Raw genomic sequence first — 19,370 nt, forward strand, 5'->3', positions numbered from 1 at the left:
GTGTGAAATGCTGAATACAATGGAATACATATAATAGAATGACTGTGAAGGTCCTTTATAGACTAGGACTAGGGTTCTCCTGCTGCATAGGACCTGGAAAGCAGCCCTTAAGTAAAGTAAAACCCATTAGAGTGTCTACAATAAACTGATCCTGAAGGTCCTGATTCCTGTAGTATAGTACATAAGTTTCCCAAGTACTAGGATTACTGCATAGACACATCGTAAAAGTGGTAAAATAAGCTGAATTATCATACAGTAGAATAAAAGATACATCTTACTTTTAAATAAGGTAAACTATACCGAGAAATAAAAACCTATAGTAGAAAACGTATCCGTATACATTTGCTGTTGAAGAACGGAAAGTCTACGGAATTTCCGTGAGCATAAGGCATCTTGTCACCAGATGGCTCTGCCTTTGGTTAAGTTTGCCACTAATTCTTAATAATGATTGATAAATAAATAGATGGTTGAAAAATAAACATTTTGTAGGCAACAAATATACGTTATAGATGCATTTTGAGTAATGGTCTTTCTGAATTTTTAGTATTTTGGCAGCGTTTTAAACATTATAGGGGCATTCTGAGCAATGATCTATCTGTAATTTTAGTCTTTGGGAAGTGTTTTAAACATAATAGATGCATTCTGAGTAATGACTCTGTATTTATAGTATTCTGGAAACGTTTTAAACTATAGAGATGCATTCTGAGCAATGATCTTTCTGTAATTTTAGTCTTTTGTAAGCGTTTTGAACGTTATAGATACATTTTTAGTAATGCTCTTTCTGTAGTTTTAGTATTTTGACAGCGTTTTAAACATTATAGAGGCATTCTGAGCAATGATCTGGCAAGGGATTAAATTCGAAAAATAGTTTTGATATGTCTGGATAGTTTTTCAACCCGGCGACTGGTTGTGATGAGAAAGCTTATGTGCACGTGTATTTTGTTATGGAGCTTTTTGAAGTTTCCGGTCTTACCTTTGCTATCTTTGTAGTTTGTATGTAAACAGAGTGACACAGGCTACAGCGGCCAAGATTAACCACAACAAAAATTTCCCATTTATGTAGCTATCCACTTCTATCTGTGACAGTTTAAACAAGTGTTTTATCACTTCAAGTTCATTAGTATCATCATGTGTCTGATCGAAGTATTCTGAGGAGTTTACCAGAAGGTATTATCCCAACTAATATTTATTAAGATTTTCATAAGGAATTTTTATGGTACATGTAAAATAAACCCTAATACCATACAGGGTAGATATATTATACTTTTAATTTCTAGCCAAATGCATGAACCCTATATTTTTAATACTCGTTATCTTGTATAATATGCATTTCTGTTTTTGACTATTGGGGCAAATCACCTGTTTATGAGTTTGTGGACCCCATTACATAAAGACAATTATGGGGACACCATTTGGAAACCTGGGTTTATTTTGGGTGGGTAAATGTCATAAACGAGTGATTTGCAGCGATGATTATGGCCAGAAATGCAAAATAAGAACAAGATAACCAGTTGGAAAAATATATGGTTTATGTAAGTGGCTGACAACCCAAAACGTGATTATTTGACACTTGATATTTGTAAATGGGTACAGACATGACAAAGCATCTAACCTAACCTAGTAGCTGGTGTATGTATGATAGCAGCCACCTGTATGTATGAAAGCAGCCACCTGTATGTATGATCACGGCTAACTTAGAATATGGCAGTTTAAGGGGGGGTTGTAGGGGCATTCCCCCCCCCCCCATTAGATAAGTAGGTAAGGACATGTCTTGTAGGTTAGGTTAGGGGGAAAGTTTAGGTTAGTTGATGCCCATCTTTAATCCACACAGGAGGAACTGGCCGCTGACATACAAAGGCTCTCCTAGTGGTTCCCAGGTCACAAACCCTAGCTGCGGGTAAGCCCCCCAGACCCCCCCTTCCCAGGTCACAACCTCTAGCCAGGGGCCCAGCACTCGAGATTCAGCTGCCCAGGTAACAACCGCTAGTTGAACGCTCCTTCCCAGGTCACAAACTAGAAGTAAATCACAAATAAATCCTTATCTTATGATAAAGTAAATCACAAATAATTCCTTACCCTATGATAGATGCCTATTTCTTTTTTTTTTTGTTTTTTTTGTCTTGGCAATCATTACAGAAGCTTTGTAGTAGAAAATGTGCTGGTCGTCCCTAAGAATTAAGTAAGAATTGGATTTAAGGGATAACACAATTAGCCTTTAGAAAATATGCATCATTATTTCGCATTTATTTTTTAATTTCACACGAGTAACATTAGCTATACTTGGAAGGGAGAGCAATTCCATCATAATTGATTGCTGAAATAAATGAAATTACATTAAATTTCAAAATAGATTGATGTACTTCCCTTAAGTTCTCTCTTAGCGACGTCTTTTTGTGATGTTAGTGAAGGTGAAACTGAAGAGGAAAGGGAAAAAACTAGCTGTTAGAACAACATCCGGGAATTTATGAAGAACTACTTGTAAGCTGTTAATTTGTTTAAAAAAAACCACCTGGCAAACACATCATTGTAACTGCACAGAAAGCTCCCCAAACCGATGGGAAAAAACGTATTTGGAATAAGTCCTCTTCAGTCTCTCAGATGTAAACAATGGACTTACAGTGAAAAACATACTTCACATTTTAATTGACCGATACGTAAGTTATTACACCCCAGCCCCTATTAAACATAACATTTAGAGAAAAATACCAAACTAGCCAGCACTCGTCCATTTCAGATAGCGAATTTATTCCAGTTTCGCCAATAATTAAAGTATCATACGTTTACCGGAATGGCTACGGTATTTAATATTCTTAAAAGAATATTGGGAGCCTTTGTATAACAATGTATCCATTAAAAACATATTTTCAATATTAAACTTACCCGATAATCATGTAGCTGTCAACTCCGTTGCCCGACAGAATTCTACGGGAGGGATACGCCAGCTATCACTATACTAGAAGGGGGTGTACTCACCAGCGCCACCTGTGGCCAGGTACTGCAGTACTTCTTGTTGACACCACCTCACTTTTTCCTCTGTCGTGCTTCCGGCAAGACGTTCTGGGATACGCTTATGATTTTGGAGTATTGTTCACGGTTTTTGGTGAAGTATTTCTCTAAGATTTCAGCTTTCGCTATACTGGAAACTTTTCTAATTAGCTTAGATAGTTTTTATTTGGTTTTGATTAATGGTTAACGATCTTTTTGCTTGATTTGGAATCCCCCTTGACTAACTCTTTGATTCAAGATGTCTGACCTTTCACAAGCCCCACCCCATAGACGATGTAGGTCTTGTAATAGGCGTGTTCCGAAGGCCTCGGTTGATCCTCACACCGCTTGTTCTGACTGTAGGGAAAGACCCTGTCAGTTGGAAGATCGATGTGAGGAATGCGCCGGACTTTCGGAACTTGAATTTGTTCGATTCCTTAAATATTCAACCAAGTTAGAGAGAGAGAGAGTTAGGAGGAGTTCTTCTCGCTCTTCGCTTTTTTCCTCACCTCATGATCCTCAACCTTTTCCTCCCCCTGTAGTGGCTAACCCCGAACCTACTATTTGTGCTCAACCTGATATGTCCGATGTTTTGCGTGCCATTCAGGCTTTAGGTGACAAAGTGGAATCGGTGGTTAGTGACCATAAGTCTCTTATGGCAGAAGTCAAAGAACTTAAGGTCAAAAGTGCAGTGGTGGTGATAGTGCCAGTGCTGTGCCAAGTGCTAGTGTCAGTGCGGTGCCAAGTGCTAGTGTCAGTGTCAGTGTGGTGCGTGAGGGTACTTCTGTGCGTGCCAGTCGTCCTCCCAGTCCGGGACCTCTTGCAAGCTCCCAAGCCCAGGGGAGAAGCAATGTCGAAGGGCAAAAGGGTTCGGCAGGCCTTGATCGGCGCACAGAAGTATCCTCGGTGGTTGCGGGCGTGTCTTACAGAGACCGTCACTCCCACCCGCAGACGATTGAGCCCGTCTTTTACTCGTCTGCAGAAGAAATGTCGGGGAGAAAACGCTGGACTCAGGTCTCAAGACCTCTCAAACGCAAAGTCCAGACCTCAAGAGTTCTACAACCTGGTTGCAGTCATTGGATTAGCTCTGACTCTCCGCAGTCATCAGGTGACTGCACACCTCCTAAGAGAGGTAAGGTGATGCCGCAACAGACCTCATCTTCTGTTAAGGCTTTGCCTCAGCAGACCTTAGCGTCTGTTGACCCCAAGATGACTTTGCTGCAGTCCATGCAGTCACAGCTTGCGGTCTTAATGAGTGAGTTTCAGGCTGAGAAGGTTACACCTCCTCCTGCGAGCGCTCCGCCTCACCGCAGTCCAGTCTGCCAGGCGTACGAAGTTGAGGTTCCTCAGGCTACCTTACCGCGTTCTGACTTGCCAGTTACCAGCGGTGTGCAGCAACCTCCGCCTTCCTTAAGGCAACCTCAGCAATGGGAGCAGGAGTCTTATGCCTTACTTCCTCCGCTTCCTCTTGCGGTTAAACCAGCGAGGCAACAGTCTCTTGAGGTACGACAACCTCTTCCATCCATGAGCCAGCCACCTCAGCACTCGCTGCAGCACAACCCTCCTCAAGGCGAGAGCCTCAACTCCTTACGCTAGCACCTCAGGAACCTCAACTCGCGAGACAGGAACTGCGTTCTGCGCAGCCGCTACCTCAACTCTCGCAGCTCACACCTCAGGAACCTCAACTCGTTCCTCAGGAACCTGCTACTGCGCATCCGCAACCCTTACAGCAAGCGCAACTCTTGAGACAAGAAACTCATGCTAGGAGTCAGCCACCTCAACCCATGCGCCTACCTTCCTCTACTCTTCTTGACCAGTCTTTGCAGCCTGAACCTCAGGTTTTAACTCAGCGACAGAGACTTGAGGATGAAACCACAAGTGTTTATGCACCCGATTGTTCAGATTCTGCTGTTCAGCATACCGCTGTTACTTTACCTCTCACTTCGCTACACTCTGGTGATGAGGTTTCTGAGGAGGAAGCTGCGCACCTGGATCCCTCATCAGACGTGGAAGAATCCAAGTCTTCTCCTCTACCCATTGACTTTCGTAAGGTCCTGGCTCTTTTCAGAGAGGTATACCCGGACCATTTTGTTCCTGCTACCCCTCGCTCTCCTCCATCTGAGTTTTCGCTGGGCATGCAACCTGTTAAGTCAACTTATACTAAGCTCGTCTTTGCTAGGTCCTCTAAGAGAGCTTTAAGAATATTAGGGGAGTGGTTGCAGTCTAAACAGCAACTAGGGAAGACTTCCTTTATGTTCCCCCCTACTAAGCTCACTTCTAAGGCGGGCGTATGGTATGCCACAGGAGAGGAACCAGGCTTGGGAGTCCCTGCCTCTGCCCAGGCTGACTTCTCAAGTTTGGTCGACTCTCCTCGTAGATCAGCAATGAGGCGCTCTAAGGTTTGCTGGACCTTTTCCGATTTAGACCACTTCTTAAAAGGTGTATTTCGTGCCTTTGAGATGTTCAATTTTCTAGACTGGTGCCTGGGGGCCTTGAGCAAGAAGACCTCCCCTGCGGACAAGGACTCAGCCATGCTTTTAATGTCCTGCATGGATAAAGCAATTCGGGATGGGTCTGGCGAACTTGCTTCAATGTTTGTGTCAGGAGTTCTTAAGAAAAGGGAGCAACTTTGCACCTTTCTTTCTTCCAGCATCACACCTTGTCAAAGGTCTCAACTCCTTTTTGCTCCGCTTTCTAAGTTCTTGTTTCCCGAAGAGCTTATCAAGGATTTGTCTGCGGCCCTGATTCAAAAGGACACTCATGATCTTGTGGCCTCTTCAGCTCGTAAGACTAAGGTTGCTCCCTCAGTTCCCAGGACTTACCGCACCCCAGTGGCTGATACTCCTGCTACAAGGTTTATTCCGCCCTTTCGTGGCAGAGCCCCCAGCCGAGGAAGCTCCCGTCCAGACTCTTCCAGGAGCAGGTCTAGGAAAGGTCCCAAGACTTCAAAAGGCAAACACTGACTCTCCTCCTCTCCAGACAGCAGTAGGAGCCAGACTCAAGACCTTCTGGCAAGCTTGGGAAAGGAGAGGTGCAGACGCCCAGTCTGGTTACAGGATATCATTCTGCCGCAAACCCCCTCTGACCACTTCTCCCATCAACCTCTCTCCCAACTACAAGGAAAAGGACAAGAGGCTAGCGTTGCACCAGGAGGTGTCGCTCCTGTTACAGAAGAAGGCAGTGGTTATAGTCCGGGACCATCAATCCCCGGGCTTCTACAACCGTCTCTTTCTGGTGGCCAAGAAGACAGGAGGTTGGAGACCGGTGCTGGACGTCAGCGCGCTCAATGCTTATGTCACCAAGCAGACGTTCACTATGGAGACGACGAAGTCGGTCCTCGCAGCGGTCAGGCAGGAGGACTGGATGGTCTCGTTGGATCTGAAAGACGCTTACTTTCACGTTCCTATTCATCCAGACTCCCAACCTTTCCTGAGATTCGTTTTTGGAAAGGTTGTGTACCAATTCCAAGCCCTGTGTTTTGGCCTAAGCACAGCTCCTATGGTGTTTACGCATCTGATGAGGAATATTGCAAAATTCCTCCACTTATCGGACATCAGAGCCTCCCTTTATTTAGACGACTGGCTGTTGAGAGCCTCCACGAGTCGTCGCTGTCTGGAGAGTCTCAACTGGACTTTAGACTTGATCAAGGAACTGGGTCTGTTAGTCAACTTAGAAAAGTCCCAGCTCATTCCCTCCCAATCCATAGTTTACCTGGGAATGGAGATTCGGAGTCAGGATTTTCGGGCTTTTCCATCGGCCCCAAGGATAAGCCAAGCCCTAGATTGCATCCTGAGCATGCTGAAGAGGAACAGTTGCTCGGTGAGACAGTGGATGAGTCTCACAGGGACCCTGTCATCATTAGCCCTGTTCGTCGAGTTAGGGAGACTCCACCTCCGCCCTCTCCAATTCCATCTAGCAGCTCATTGGGACAAGGATTTGACGCTCGAAACAGTCTCTATCCCTGTCACCAAAGAGATGAAGACCACTCTCTTGTGGTGGAAGACCAACCTCCTTCTCAAGGAGGGCCTATCGTTAGCGATTCAGACCCCCAATCTTCATCTCTTCTCGGATGCATCAGACTCGGGCTGGGGCGCGACCTTGAACGGACAGGAATGCTCGGGAACGTGGAACAGGGAACAGGAAACGCTCCACATCAACTGCAAGGAGCTACTGGCAGTTCATATGGCCCTAATGAACTTCAAGTCCCTCCTGCTAGGCAAGGTGGTGGAGGTGAACTCCGACAACACCACAGCCTTGGCTTACATCTCCAAGCAGGGAGGGACCCATTCGAGGAACCTGTACGAGATAGCAAGGGACCTCCTCATTTGGTCAAGAAGTCTAAACCTCACTCTAGTAACGAGGTTCATTCAGGGCAACATGAACGTCTCAGCAGATCGCCTAAGCAGAAAAGATCAAGTCATCCCCACGGAATGGACCCTTCACAAGAGCGTGTGCAACAGACTTTGGACCTTGTGGGGTCAGCCTACGATAGATCTGTTTGCCACCTCCATGACCAAGAGGCTTCCTTTGTACTGTTCCCCAGTTCCAGACCCAGCAGCAGTTCATGTGGATGCTTTTCTGCTGAATTGGTCCCATCTCGACCTTTACGCATTCCCACCGTTCAAGATCATCAACAGAGGGAACATTCAGAAGTTCGTCTCGCACGAAGGGACACGGCTGACGCTGGTTGCTCCCCTTTGGCCTGCAAGAGAATGGTTCACAGAGGTACTACAATGGCTGGTCGATGTCCCCAGGACTCTCCCTCTAAGAGTGGACCTTCTACGTCAACCTCACGTAGACAAGGTGCACCCAAACCTCCACGCTCTTCGTCTGACTGCCTTCAGACTGTCGAAAGATTCGCTAGAGCTAGAGGCTTTTCGAAGGAGGCAGCCAGTGCGATTGCCAGAGCAAGGAGGGTATCCACTCGTAGAGTCTACCAATCCAAGTGGGAAGTCTTCCGAAGCTGGTGTAGAGCCAATGCAGTTTCCTCTACCAATACCTCTGTAACCCAAATAGCTGACTTCCTATTACATCTAAGGAATGAGAGATCCCTTTCGGCTCCTACGATTAAAGGGTACAGAAGTATGTTGGCTTCAGTTCTCCGCCACAGAGGTTTGGACCTTTCTTCCAACAAGGACCTTCAAGACATCCTTAAGTCTTTTGAGACTTCTAAAGAAAGTTGTTTACCCACTCCAGGCTGGAATCTAGACGTAGTCTTAAGGTTCCTTATGTCTCCTAGGTTCGAACCTCTCCAGTCAGCTTCCTTCAAGGACCTTACCCTCAAGACTCTTTTCCTCGTCTGCCTTGCAACAGCTAAAAGAGTCAGTGAGGTTCATGCCTTCAGCAAGAACATTGGGTTCACATCCGAATCTGCAACATGTTCTTTACAGCTCGGATTTTTAGCTAAGAATGAACTTCCTTCACGTCCTTGGCCTAGATCGTTTGAAATTCCTAGCCTTTCCAACATGGTAGGTAACGAGCTAGAAAGAGTTCTTTGCCCTGTCAGAGCTCTGAAATATTATCTTAATAGGTCAAAACCTATACGAGGACAGTCAGAAGCCTTATGGTGTGCAATCAAGAAACCTTCGATGCCCATGTCCAAAAACGGAGTTTCGTATTATATAAGGCTTCTGATTAGAGAAGCCCATTCTCACATGAAGGATGAAGACCTTGCTTTGCTGAAGGTAAGGACCCACGAAGTGAGAGCCGTAGCCACTTCGATGGCCTTTAATAAGAACCGTTCTCTGCAGAGCATTATGGATGCAACTTATTGGAGGAGCAAGTCAGTGTTTGCATCATTTTATCTTAAAGATGTCCAGTCTCTTTACGAGAACTGCTACACCCTGGGACCATTCGTAGCAGCGAGTGCAGTAGTAGGTGAGGGCTCAGCCACTACATTCCCTTAATCCCATAACCTTTTTTAACCTTTCTCTTGAATGCTTTTATTGTTGTTTTTTGGGTTGTTACGGTAGGCTAAGAAGCCTTCCGCATCCTTTTTGATTTGGCGGGTGGTCAATTCATTCTTGAGAAGCGCCTGGGTTAGAGGTTGTGTAGAGGTCCTTTAGTATGGGTTGCAGCCCTGTATACTTTAGCACCTTAGAGTTGATTCAGCCTCCTAAGAGGAACGCTGCGCTCAGTAAGGAAGACGAACTTAATAAAGGCAGAGTAACGGTTCAAGTCGACTTCCTTACCAGGTACTTATTATTTCATTGTTATTCTGAAATAACTGATTATATGAAATACGGGATACTTAGCTATCCTTTAGTCATGTACACTGGTTTTCACCCACCCCCCTGGGTGTGAATCAGCTACATGATTATCGGGTAAGTTTAATATTGAAAAATGTTATTTTCATTAGTAAAATAAATTTTTGAATATACTTACCCGATAATCATGATTTAATTGACCCACCCTTCCTCCCCATAGAGAACCAGTGGACCGAGGAAAAAGTGAGGTGGTGTCAACAAGAAGTACTGCAGTACCTGGCCACAGGTGGCGCTGGTGAGTACACCCCCTTCTAGTATAGTGATAGCTGGCGTATCCCTCCCGTAGAATTCTGTCGGGCAACGGAGTTGACAGCTACATGATTATCGGGTAAGTATATTCAAAAATTTATTTTACTAATGAAAATAACATTTCTCTACCTAAAAAATTTAGTTTGTAATGATCATCTCCTCCTAGGCCTATTGGCACAAAGGGCCTCGGATGGATTTCGCCAGTCGTTTCTATCTTGAGCTTTTAAATCAATACTTCTCCGTTCATCATCTACTTCACGCTACTTAGTTCTCAGCCATGTAGGCCTAGGTATTTGTGATACGATGAACACTGCTACGAACAAATCCATAAAAAAATGTGATGGAAACCCCATTTTCTATGCATCCAGAAGTCCTGGCAAGTGCCAAACAAAAGCTACAGTGTTTTGACAGTTTCATTACTGTTACTCGGTTTTTATTAAGGTAACTTTTTATTACGATGACTCATGATGATGACTGTCGGAAACAAAGAATTAAAAAGTTAATTTAAATATCAAAACAATTAGGCAAGTCGTGACATTCTTATCATCTCTGTAATCTTTACTATGGTTGCAATTCTTCTTATTTCCTTATTTTCCAATCTTTGAAGCAGTGATATTCCCATAATCCCAAGCTTTGCCTCGTTTTGTTTTAGAGCCCATGTTTCCGATCCATATATTAACTCTAGTCTTATTACAGTATTGTGCTATAGATTATGACTTCTAGCGTGATTAGCATTTTTTATGACATACCACTCTTGCTACCTCCCTCCATTTTGCCACTATTCTGGACTTGTCAAATCCTGAGATGCTGGCGAAGGATAGTGGTTTCTGTCCGATGCACACTAGTCAGCTAACCAATGGGTCAACTGGGTTCTGAAGAGGAGGGATGTAGTTGTTTTTCGATTCTTTGGGTAAGTTGGACAGGAGGTGACATCGGAGTTGAGAAACTCCCGAGTGCTTGAGGCTTTGTGTCTCTTTTCTCAGAAGGATGTAGAGGCAACTATGGAGAGACTAGTAGGAAGACTAGCCATGACTCCCTCCTCCACTGTGCACTTACCTTGAGGTCGAAGGCAGCTGTGGATTCTACCATGACACCAAGATCGGATTTGAAGAAATCTACGATTCCTTTTAAGGGCCGATCAGGACCTCCATTTGCTTCTTTCTCTAAGAATATTTTTTTATCCATGTAGAAACAAATCAGAAATTTTAAAGTACACTTCCCTCCTCAACAACCTTCAAGTGCCTAGTTATAACTACCTTGTTAGATTTTGACACCCGTACAATTGTTTGTAAAGTTTAAAAAAATTCAAATTGCTTTCAAGATTTGTGATTTTAATATTTTTCATATCCATATCTGTCAACAGGTGGAAATAATAAATATCGAGATGGACAGCCAGTTGGTAACTCAAGCTGTTAACTATCATGGGCACCAGCTACTGAAGCAGTTAACGTCCACTCATTTTTCTGAAATAAAAAATCTTGACCTCAAGAAAGTCGACTACAAAGTGAGTCAAGCCCGTCTTCCTGAAAGCAAGTAAGTCAGATGTCTTTGGAGAGGAAATTTGTTTAATTTCTTAGCTTGTTCAAAACTTGTTTGTTCCGTAACCGAAATACAAACCACGCTATTTACAAAGGGTTTACTTTTAGCGCAGCTGAAATGACGAGCCAATAGTTTTTAACGAGGGTTAATTACCCCCGCGCTAGTTAGCGGGGGGTGGGGAAGGGTAGCTTGCTACCCCTCCCCCCTCCACACACCGGTGACTTGCTTCACTTCACTTTTGGCTCGGCGGTGATCAGACGTGTCTGTTCATCGCCTTCGTGACAGCCTTTAATTTTCTTCTTTTTCTTTACAGCTTGTGTGATTGGTTGGAAGTTGACCTTCAGTTATTTTCTTTTATTTAATATGCGGACATGCCCTGGAGTTGCCGGCCGTCCTTGTGGGACTTTCATGTCGGACGTGATTACGGATCCTCACACCCTCTGCCCTCAATGTCGGGGCCGACGGTGCGACCAGGATAACATGTGCCGTGAGTGCAGGGAGTGGTCTGCCTCCCAGTGGGAGAGGTTTGGCCGTCGGCGTAAGAAGAAGTCCAAGAGAGACCGTTCTCCTCCGGGGTTAGCCTTGAAAGAGGAAGGTTCTCGGGACTCTTCTTCCGCCGCCCAAACCTCCTCCGAAGCTCCCCCTCGTCCGCCTCCTAAGGAGAGTCGTCCGAGTGGGAGCGCAGGCCCTTGTTCTGTTTCCCTACCTTCGGTGGGGGGAGAGGGCGTCGCCTCCCATAGCGAGGCGGTTCCCCCTCCTCCTCCGGGGGAGGTTATTGATAATAATACTTTATCCAGTGATGATCTGTTGCAGATTTGGTCGTCCCTGGGGCTTAAGGGCTTGCCCTCCAGGGTCGCTCTTATTGACCTTGTCTCGTTGGGGGCCGCTGTTAAACAGTCGCCGGTGGTAGCGGAGGTAGACCCTCTGTCTATTGTCGACGTCGTGGTGACAGAGGCCTCCGACGTGGCTGGGCCTTCCGACGCAGGTGCTGTTGCTGGTGATGGTGCTCTAGGCTCTCCTCCTCCTTCCGTGCATCCTTCGAAGGGGGAAGTGAGTCCTTCGGTCTCGACTGCTGCCCAGCTTCCTTCTGAGGGAAGTGTTTTGAAGGAGACTCCCCTTCGGAGGACCGATGGTCCCGACGATCTCCCCCGAGGCCGCCTCCGCCGTAAGGCTTACCGCCCTCTACGCCACAAGGGCCTCCCTTCCCCTTACAGGGGGACTAAGAGGCGCCTTTTTGGGTCTTCGTCCTCCGGGGGGGACTCTCCTCGTCAGCCTCAACCGACTACTCCGCCCTCCTTGAACCTCTCTGCGGACCGCTCTCCATCTCCTGCCGGATCTTCGCCTTCTGGAGAACTCGTCACCCGACGGGCAACGGTCCCTTCGGGGCTAAGGGATTCTTCCCTTACGCGAGCAGGGCCAGCGCACAAGCGCTCTCCTGCTCGCCAGCGATCTCCTGCTCGTCGACGATCTCCTGCTCGCCAAGACTCTCCTGCTCGCCGACGCTCACCTGCTCGTCGGCTCTCTCCTGAGGTTCGCCCCCCTCGCCAGCGCTCTCCTGCTCGTCAGCTCTCTTCCGAGCGTCAGCGCTCATTTGAGGACCATCGCCCTGCGGTCTCTGACCACCCTTTAGTTCCTGCTGAACTCCCTGCTCACCATCGTGTGTCAGAAACACATGTTCGCCAACGCGCCAGCGATCTTCCCGTTCCTGCTCGTGAACCTATCCTCTCACAGGACACGCGTCGACCTTCTGCTCGCCAGCGATCACCAGCTCGCCAGCGATCACCAGCTCGCCAGCGATCACCAGCTCGCCAGCGATCACCAGTTCGCCAGCGATCACCTTCACATGCTGCCCGCCATCGCACGAACCTGCATGATCGCCCGCTTACGCATGCTGCTCCTCATCGCAATACCCTGAACGATCGCCCTCCTGCGGATGCTGATCACCATCGCACAACCCTGCACGATCGCCCGCTTACGCATGCTGCTCGCCATCGCACAACCCTGCACGATCGCCCGCTTTCGCATGCTGCTCCTCATCGCAATACCCTGAACGATCGCCCTCCTGCGGATGCTGATCACCATCGCACCCTTTCACGCGATCATTCACCTGCGCATGCTGCTCGCCATCGCACAACCCTGCACGATCGCCCGCTTACGCATGCTGCTCCTCATCGCACAACCCTGAACGATCGCCTTCCTGCGGATGCTGATCACCATCGCACCCTTTCACGCGATCATTCACCGGCGCATGCTGCTCGCCATCGCACAACCCTGAACGATCGCCCGCTTACGCATGCTGCTCCTCATCGCGCAACCCTGAACGACCGCCCTCTTGCGCGCAATCATTCACCTTCACATGCTGCTCGCCATCGCTTACCATCACGTGATCATTATCGCCAGCGATCTTCTTCACCTACGCGGCAGCACGATCCCTCGCCGTCGCGCCATCGCTTGCGTTCGTCGCCTCGGACACGTGTTCATTTACCTGCCCACCCTCACGCCCACTCGCCTGCGCGCCCGCGCGATCGCTCGCCTGCGCGCCCGCGCGATCGCTCGCCTGCGCGCCCGCGCGACCGCTCGCCTGCGCGCCCGCGCGACCGCTCGCCTGCGCGCCCGCGCGACCGCTCGCCTGCGCGCCCGCGCGACCGCTCGCCTGTGCGCCCGCGCGATCACTCGCGCAACCATTCGCCTTTGCGCGACCGTTCACCCTCGCGCGACCATAGTTCGCGGCGAATTCCACAGCCGGTGGTAGCAGCAGGGACGCGTGCTCCTAGACGGCACTCGGGATCACCTCCATCCAAGCACAGGTTGGTATTGCAGGACGAGGACAGGTCATTACAGCATTCTTCCCCACCTTCTTTTCAGGCAGGTACCGTCGTGTCCACTCCAAAGGATCGCCCGATCCCTTTCACCTTAGCGAGGATTTCGGACTCTGTGTCCTTTGAGCAGCAGACTTGGTTTGGTCCGCTGGCACGGGCGTTAGTGAGGGTTATGAAACCAGCACTCGCCGGCCAGGGTACCAAACCAGCGGCTGTCTCTCCTACGCTGAAGAGAAAGAGAGGAGTGGACTTCGTGGTGACTTCCCCCAGGGCGAAGTTGGTTCCCAAGAGGTCGGTCTCGAGGGTCCCCTCTCCTGCACGAGTACTCTCTCCTTCTCCCGTGGACGAGGCCTTTCCGTCCTCAGGTGAGTCCAGTGGACCGGTAGTCTTCCCCCCGGCACCAGGGGGGGGAGACTTCGCTTCAGGCAGGAGAATTGTCTCGTGAGGAAGGGGCCCCTCGAACCTCGTTGTTGGGATCCTGTATCCCTCCTAGGAGGGAGCCCAAGGATTCCAAGACCATCCCTAAATCCTCTGCAAGGATTCGACAGGAACCCATGACTACCCAGGGGAATGTCCACGTATCACCCCAGGAAGAGATTCCTGGGGCAGGAGACTTAGCTGCCAGCCCGCAGGGAGGAGAACAGCAAGAGTCCGAACATGCCTTCTGGCAGGTCCTAAGCCTGATAAGGCAACTTAACAGTCTTACGGATCCAGTCATCCCCCCCCCGTGAAGGCAAAGACACAATTCTGGATGAAGTGTTCGACGTTCGGAAGGCCCCTAAGACCAGTGCAGCTCTGCCCTGGTCTCGGGGGCTGAAGAGTGCCAGAGCTAGGGCCAATGCTCAGCTCGCACTTCTTGCCTCCTCCAGTCGTTCCACTGCCGGGAACAAACTCATCCCTCCTCCTCGCCTTCAGCAGAGGAGGTATTTCGAGATCCTGGGTGAGCACAACCTCGCTCTTCCGCTCCATCACTCTGTGGAGGAGCTGGCGAAGGGAGTTCCCTTGGAGAAACTCTCTGCCCGGCAGGTGTCGTTCTCGGCGGCAGAGATCCTTAACCACGAGAAGGTCGCTAAGTGTGCCATGCAGGCCACTTCGTGGCTGGACTTCTGGTTAGGATCTCTGGGCATCCTATTGCGATCTGAGGACTTGTCCAAGGAGACCAATAGGAAGGCCCTAGAGACCTTCTTGCTCTCGGGCACCCGCTCCATTGAGTTCTTGGCGCACCAGGTTACCACCCTGTGGGCCAACTCGGTGTTGAAGCGTCGCGATGCTGTGTCCGAGAGATTCCATCCGAAGGTCCCCGCCGTAGATGTGTGTAGGCTCCGACATGCCTCCCTCCTGGGGGAGAGCCTGTTTGAGCCTCAAGACTTGGAGCGAACAGCTGAGAGGTGGAGGAAATCCAGCACGGACTCCCTCCTCCACAGGGCCCTTACAACTCGGCCCTATAAGCCTCCAGCCCCGCCACAACAGCAGCAACAGCCTCGTAAGGCTCCAAAACAGGCACCGGCAGCTAAGAAAGTGGTGTCTAAGCCCCAGCCCTTTCCAGCCAAGGTCAAGAGGGGTGGTAAGTCCTCCAGGGGAGGCAAGACTTCTAGGGGTGGCGGCCGCGGCCGCAAGCCCTAGGGGTGGCATTCCCCCTGCGTGTCCACCTGTGGGGGGATGCCTTCAGCGTTGCGTCCGCAGGTGGCAACATCTCGGGGCCGATGCTTGGACGATCTCGGTGATCGGCCAAGGTTATCGCGTCCCGTTCACGTCATCTCAACCTCCCCTGACAGCGAATCCAGTGTCGTTGAGCTCCTATGCCATGGGATCGGCAAAGGGGCTGGCCCTTCAGGCCGAAGTCAAGACCATGTTCGAGAAGGGTGCTCTCCAGGAGGTCGTGGACGGCTCTCCAGGCTTCTTCAGTCGACTCTTTCTTGTAAAGAAGGCTACTGGAGACTGGAGACCCGTCATCGATCTCTCGGCTCTGAACAGGTTTGTCAAACAAACCCGGTTCAGCATGGAGACAGCAGACACAGTCAGACTTGCGGTGAGACCACAAGACTTCATGTGTACACTGGATCTAAAGGATGCGTACTTCCAGATCCCAATCCATCCGTCTTCCAGGAAGTACCTGAGATTCTGCCTAGACAACAAGATCTACCAGTTCAAGGTGCTGTGTTTCGGTCTCTCCACAGCTCCTCAGGTGTTCACCAGAGTGTTCACCCTGATTTCGACTTGGGCGCACAGGAACGGCATTCGTCTCCTTCGTTACCTAGACGATTGGCTGATCCTAGCAGACTCGGAGTCGACCCTTCTTCGACACCGAGACAGGCTTCTAGATCTTTGCCAGGATCTGGGGATCGTGGTAAACCTCGAGAAGTCCTCTCTGCAGCCGTCCCAGCGACTGGTTTATCTAGGCATGCTAATAGACACCAATCTCCACAAAGCCTTTCCATCAGACGACCGGATAGCAAGGCTGAGGAGGGTGGCGGAACCTTTCCTCAGGCGAAAAGAACTCCCCGCCCAATCGTGGTTGCGTCTCTTGGGCCACCTATCCTCCCTGGCCCGTCTGGTTCCAAACAGCCGCCTCAGGATGAGATCCCTTCAATGGCGGCTCAAGTCCCGGTGGAATCAAGGATCCGATTCCCCGGACACTCTGATCCCAATGGGGTCTCTGGAACAGACGGACTTGCGGTGGTGGCTGGCCGACGAGAACCTGCGAAAGGGAGTGAGTCTTCTCGTCCTTCCCCCGGAATTGACTCTGTTTTCGGACGCGTCAAAAGAAGGGTGGGGGGCGCACGTTCTGAACCAGAGGGCCTCAGGCCTTTGGTCAGAATCAGAAAAGTGCGTACACATCAACCTGCTAGAATTGAAGGCCGTCTTTCTGGCCCTTCAACAGTTCCAACGGTTCCTGGCGGGTCACTCCGTGGTGGTGATGAGCGACAACACCACGGTAGTGGCTTATATCAACAAGCAGGGAGGCACTTTTTCGCAACAGCTATCCCATCTTGCAGTAGAGACTCTGAGGTGGACCGAAACCCACTCGATAACACTATCAGCTCGCTTCATTCCTGGCAAGAGGAATGTGCTCGCCGACAGTCTGAGCAGGGCTTCGCAGATAGTGAGTACCGAGTGGTCTTTGGATCCTCAGATAGCCAACAAAGTCCTGACTTTGTGGGGTTCCCCGACGGTGGACTTGTTCGCGACAGCCTTGAACTTCAAGCTGCCCCTGTACTGCTCACCAGTCCCGGACCCCAAGGCACTCTGGCAAGATGCTTTCCAGCAACGGTGGGACAACATCGACGTGTACGCCTTCCCACCATTCTGTCTGATGAGAAGGGTGCTCAACAGGACCAGACTATCGGTCAACTGTTCCATGACTCTAGTAGCTCCGCTATGGCATCACGCGGAATGGTTTCCGGACCTTCTGCAACTCCTGACGGAACTCCCAAGGGAGCTTCCTCCACGACACGAGCTTCTCAAACAACCCCACTCCGGTGTCCCTCACAGGGCCGTAGCCTCGCTTAGGCTTCACGCCTGGAGACTATCCAGCGTCTCCTCGCGGAGAGAGGCTTTTCGCAACAGGTTGCGGAGAGAATGTCTCGGCACCTGCGAAGGTCCTCTGAGGGAGTCTACCAAGCGAAGTGGAGAGTCTTTTGTGGTTGGTGTCGTGGAAGGGGTATCTCTCCACTCGATGCCACTATTCCAGCAATAGCGGACTTCCTTGTGTATCTGCGAGAAGAAATGCGCCTTTCTGTCTCGGCAGTGAAAGGCTATCGCTCAGCCTTAAGCTTGGCCTTCAGATTGAAGGGCGTGGATATTTCTTCATCGCTAGAATTCTCTTTACTCATACGTAGCTATGAGCTTACCTGCCCCCAGTCGGAAGTGAGACCCCCTCCTTGGAACGTGGTTCGAGTTCTCAGGTCTCTCAAGAGACCTCCCTTCGAGCCATTACGCCAGGCCTCCGATCGCCACCTGTCTTGGAAGACGGCTTTCCTACTCGCCTTGGCCTCGGCCAAGCGAGTTAGTGAACTTCATGGTCTCTCGTACGACATCGCCCATTCAAGGGGATGGGGGGAGGTAACGTTCAGGTTCGTCCCTGAGTTTGTGGCCAAGACTCAGAATCCTGGAGTGCCGGATCCTCGGTTCGACTCTTTCAGGATCGCGAGTCTCCGTTCTGTAACAAACGACCCAGACCAGCTGCTACTATGCCCAGTGAGGTGTCTGAGGTACTACTTGAAGAGAACGGCTGCAGTCCGTCCTCATGTGCGAGCTTTGTTTGTGAGCACAGGCAGGACAAAGAGGAGGGTCACAAGGAACACCATCTCTGCTTGGATTCGAAGGGTTATCCACCATGCCCTGAATCCTGACCCTCCTCCGTCACGTCGCCCTCGGGCCCACGATGTCAGGGGTATTGCTACATCCCTGGCCTTCAAGAGAAACTTCTCTGTGACGCAGGTACTTCAAGCGGGGGTCTGGAAGCGTCAAACGACCTTCACAGCCCACTACCTGCAAGACGTGACCCACAGGAGCCTCGATACGTTCTCTATCGGCCCTGTGGTGGCTGCACAACAGCTGGTCTAACCTCAGGCTCCTTTTTGGACAAGTAGCAGTAGGTTGAGGGCGTTGTTACCCGGTCTTAGTCTGTGTGAATGAAAGAGTATGTCTGACCCTTACTTCTTTCTTCATTCTCCCCTCTCTTGGGGAAGCAGCATCCTGGTCCTCGCATAGCTGACCTCGACCTCTGCAGGTAACCCATGCTTCTTTGTGCTCCTAGTATTAAGCTTAATACTGTTGCGTCTCCCATACCCTGACGAGGTGGTATGGGGAACGTCCTATCCTAGAATTCCTATCTGAAGGTCTCAAGGTCAACTTCATAGGACGAGTCACACTCTCCTCCTCACACTACTTATGTAGGCCACTCGTTCCTAGCGATGCTAGGAACCTGTGAGGTACAGGGGCTCCCTCTCTCTAGTGCTGCTCACTAAGGGATCGAGCCCCCGGGCAAGCCGAAGTCAGTAAGGCTGGGGACTTTCCACCCTTCCTAAGGGGTAAGTCACCCTTTGTAAATAGCGTGGTTTGTATTTCGGTTACGGAACAAATGACAAATTCGAAGATAATTTGTATTTTTCCTAACCATACAAACCTTAGCTATTTACACATATGTGCCCGCCATCCCTGATCCCCAAGTCAAGTCCTACCTCTAAGTGAAGTGAAGCAAGTCACCGGTGTGTGGAGGGGGGAGGGGTAGCAAGCTACCCTTCCCCACCCCCCGCTAACTAGCGCGGGGGTAATTAACCCTCGTTAAAAACTATTGGCTCGTCATTTCAGCTGCGCTAAAAGTAAACCCTTTGTAAATAGCTAAGGTTTGTATGGTTAGGAAAAATACAAATTATCTTCGAATTTGTCATTGTAGGCCTAATTGTGAGCACTTTACTGTACTGTACTGTACTGTATTTGTGTTTGTAAGGAAATACAATGTTTATTGATTTATTATTTGACATAAGACGAATATCCTAGGTTACTTATT

The 19,370-nt window shown here is 49.6% G+C and overlaps 1 protein-coding gene across 2 annotated transcripts in view; it reads left to right on the forward strand.

Moving 5' to 3' along the window:
* Positions 1–1,003: 1,003 nt before the first annotated feature.
* LOC137619602 (tetratricopeptide repeat protein 14-like) overlaps positions 1,004–19,370 on the forward strand; it is a 78,109-nt gene continuing 59,742 nt past the window's right edge. For both annotated transcript variants that reach the window (XM_068349784.1, XM_068349785.1), the window contains exons 1-2: positions 1,004–1,167; positions 10,864–11,033. In XM_068349784.1, the coding sequence (XP_068205885.1) occupies positions 10,885–11,033 (149 nt within the window). In that variant the 5' untranslated portion in view covers positions 1,004–1,167; positions 10,864–10,884. The remainder of the gene's footprint in view (positions 1,168–10,863; positions 11,034–19,370) is intronic.

This window comes from Palaemon carinicauda, chromosome 26 (genome assembly GCF_036898095.1).
Source record: "Palaemon carinicauda isolate YSFRI2023 chromosome 26, ASM3689809v2, whole genome shotgun sequence".
In the NCBI taxonomy this organism is placed as follows: Eukaryota; Metazoa; Arthropoda; class Malacostraca; order Decapoda; family Palaemonidae; genus Palaemon; species Palaemon carinicauda.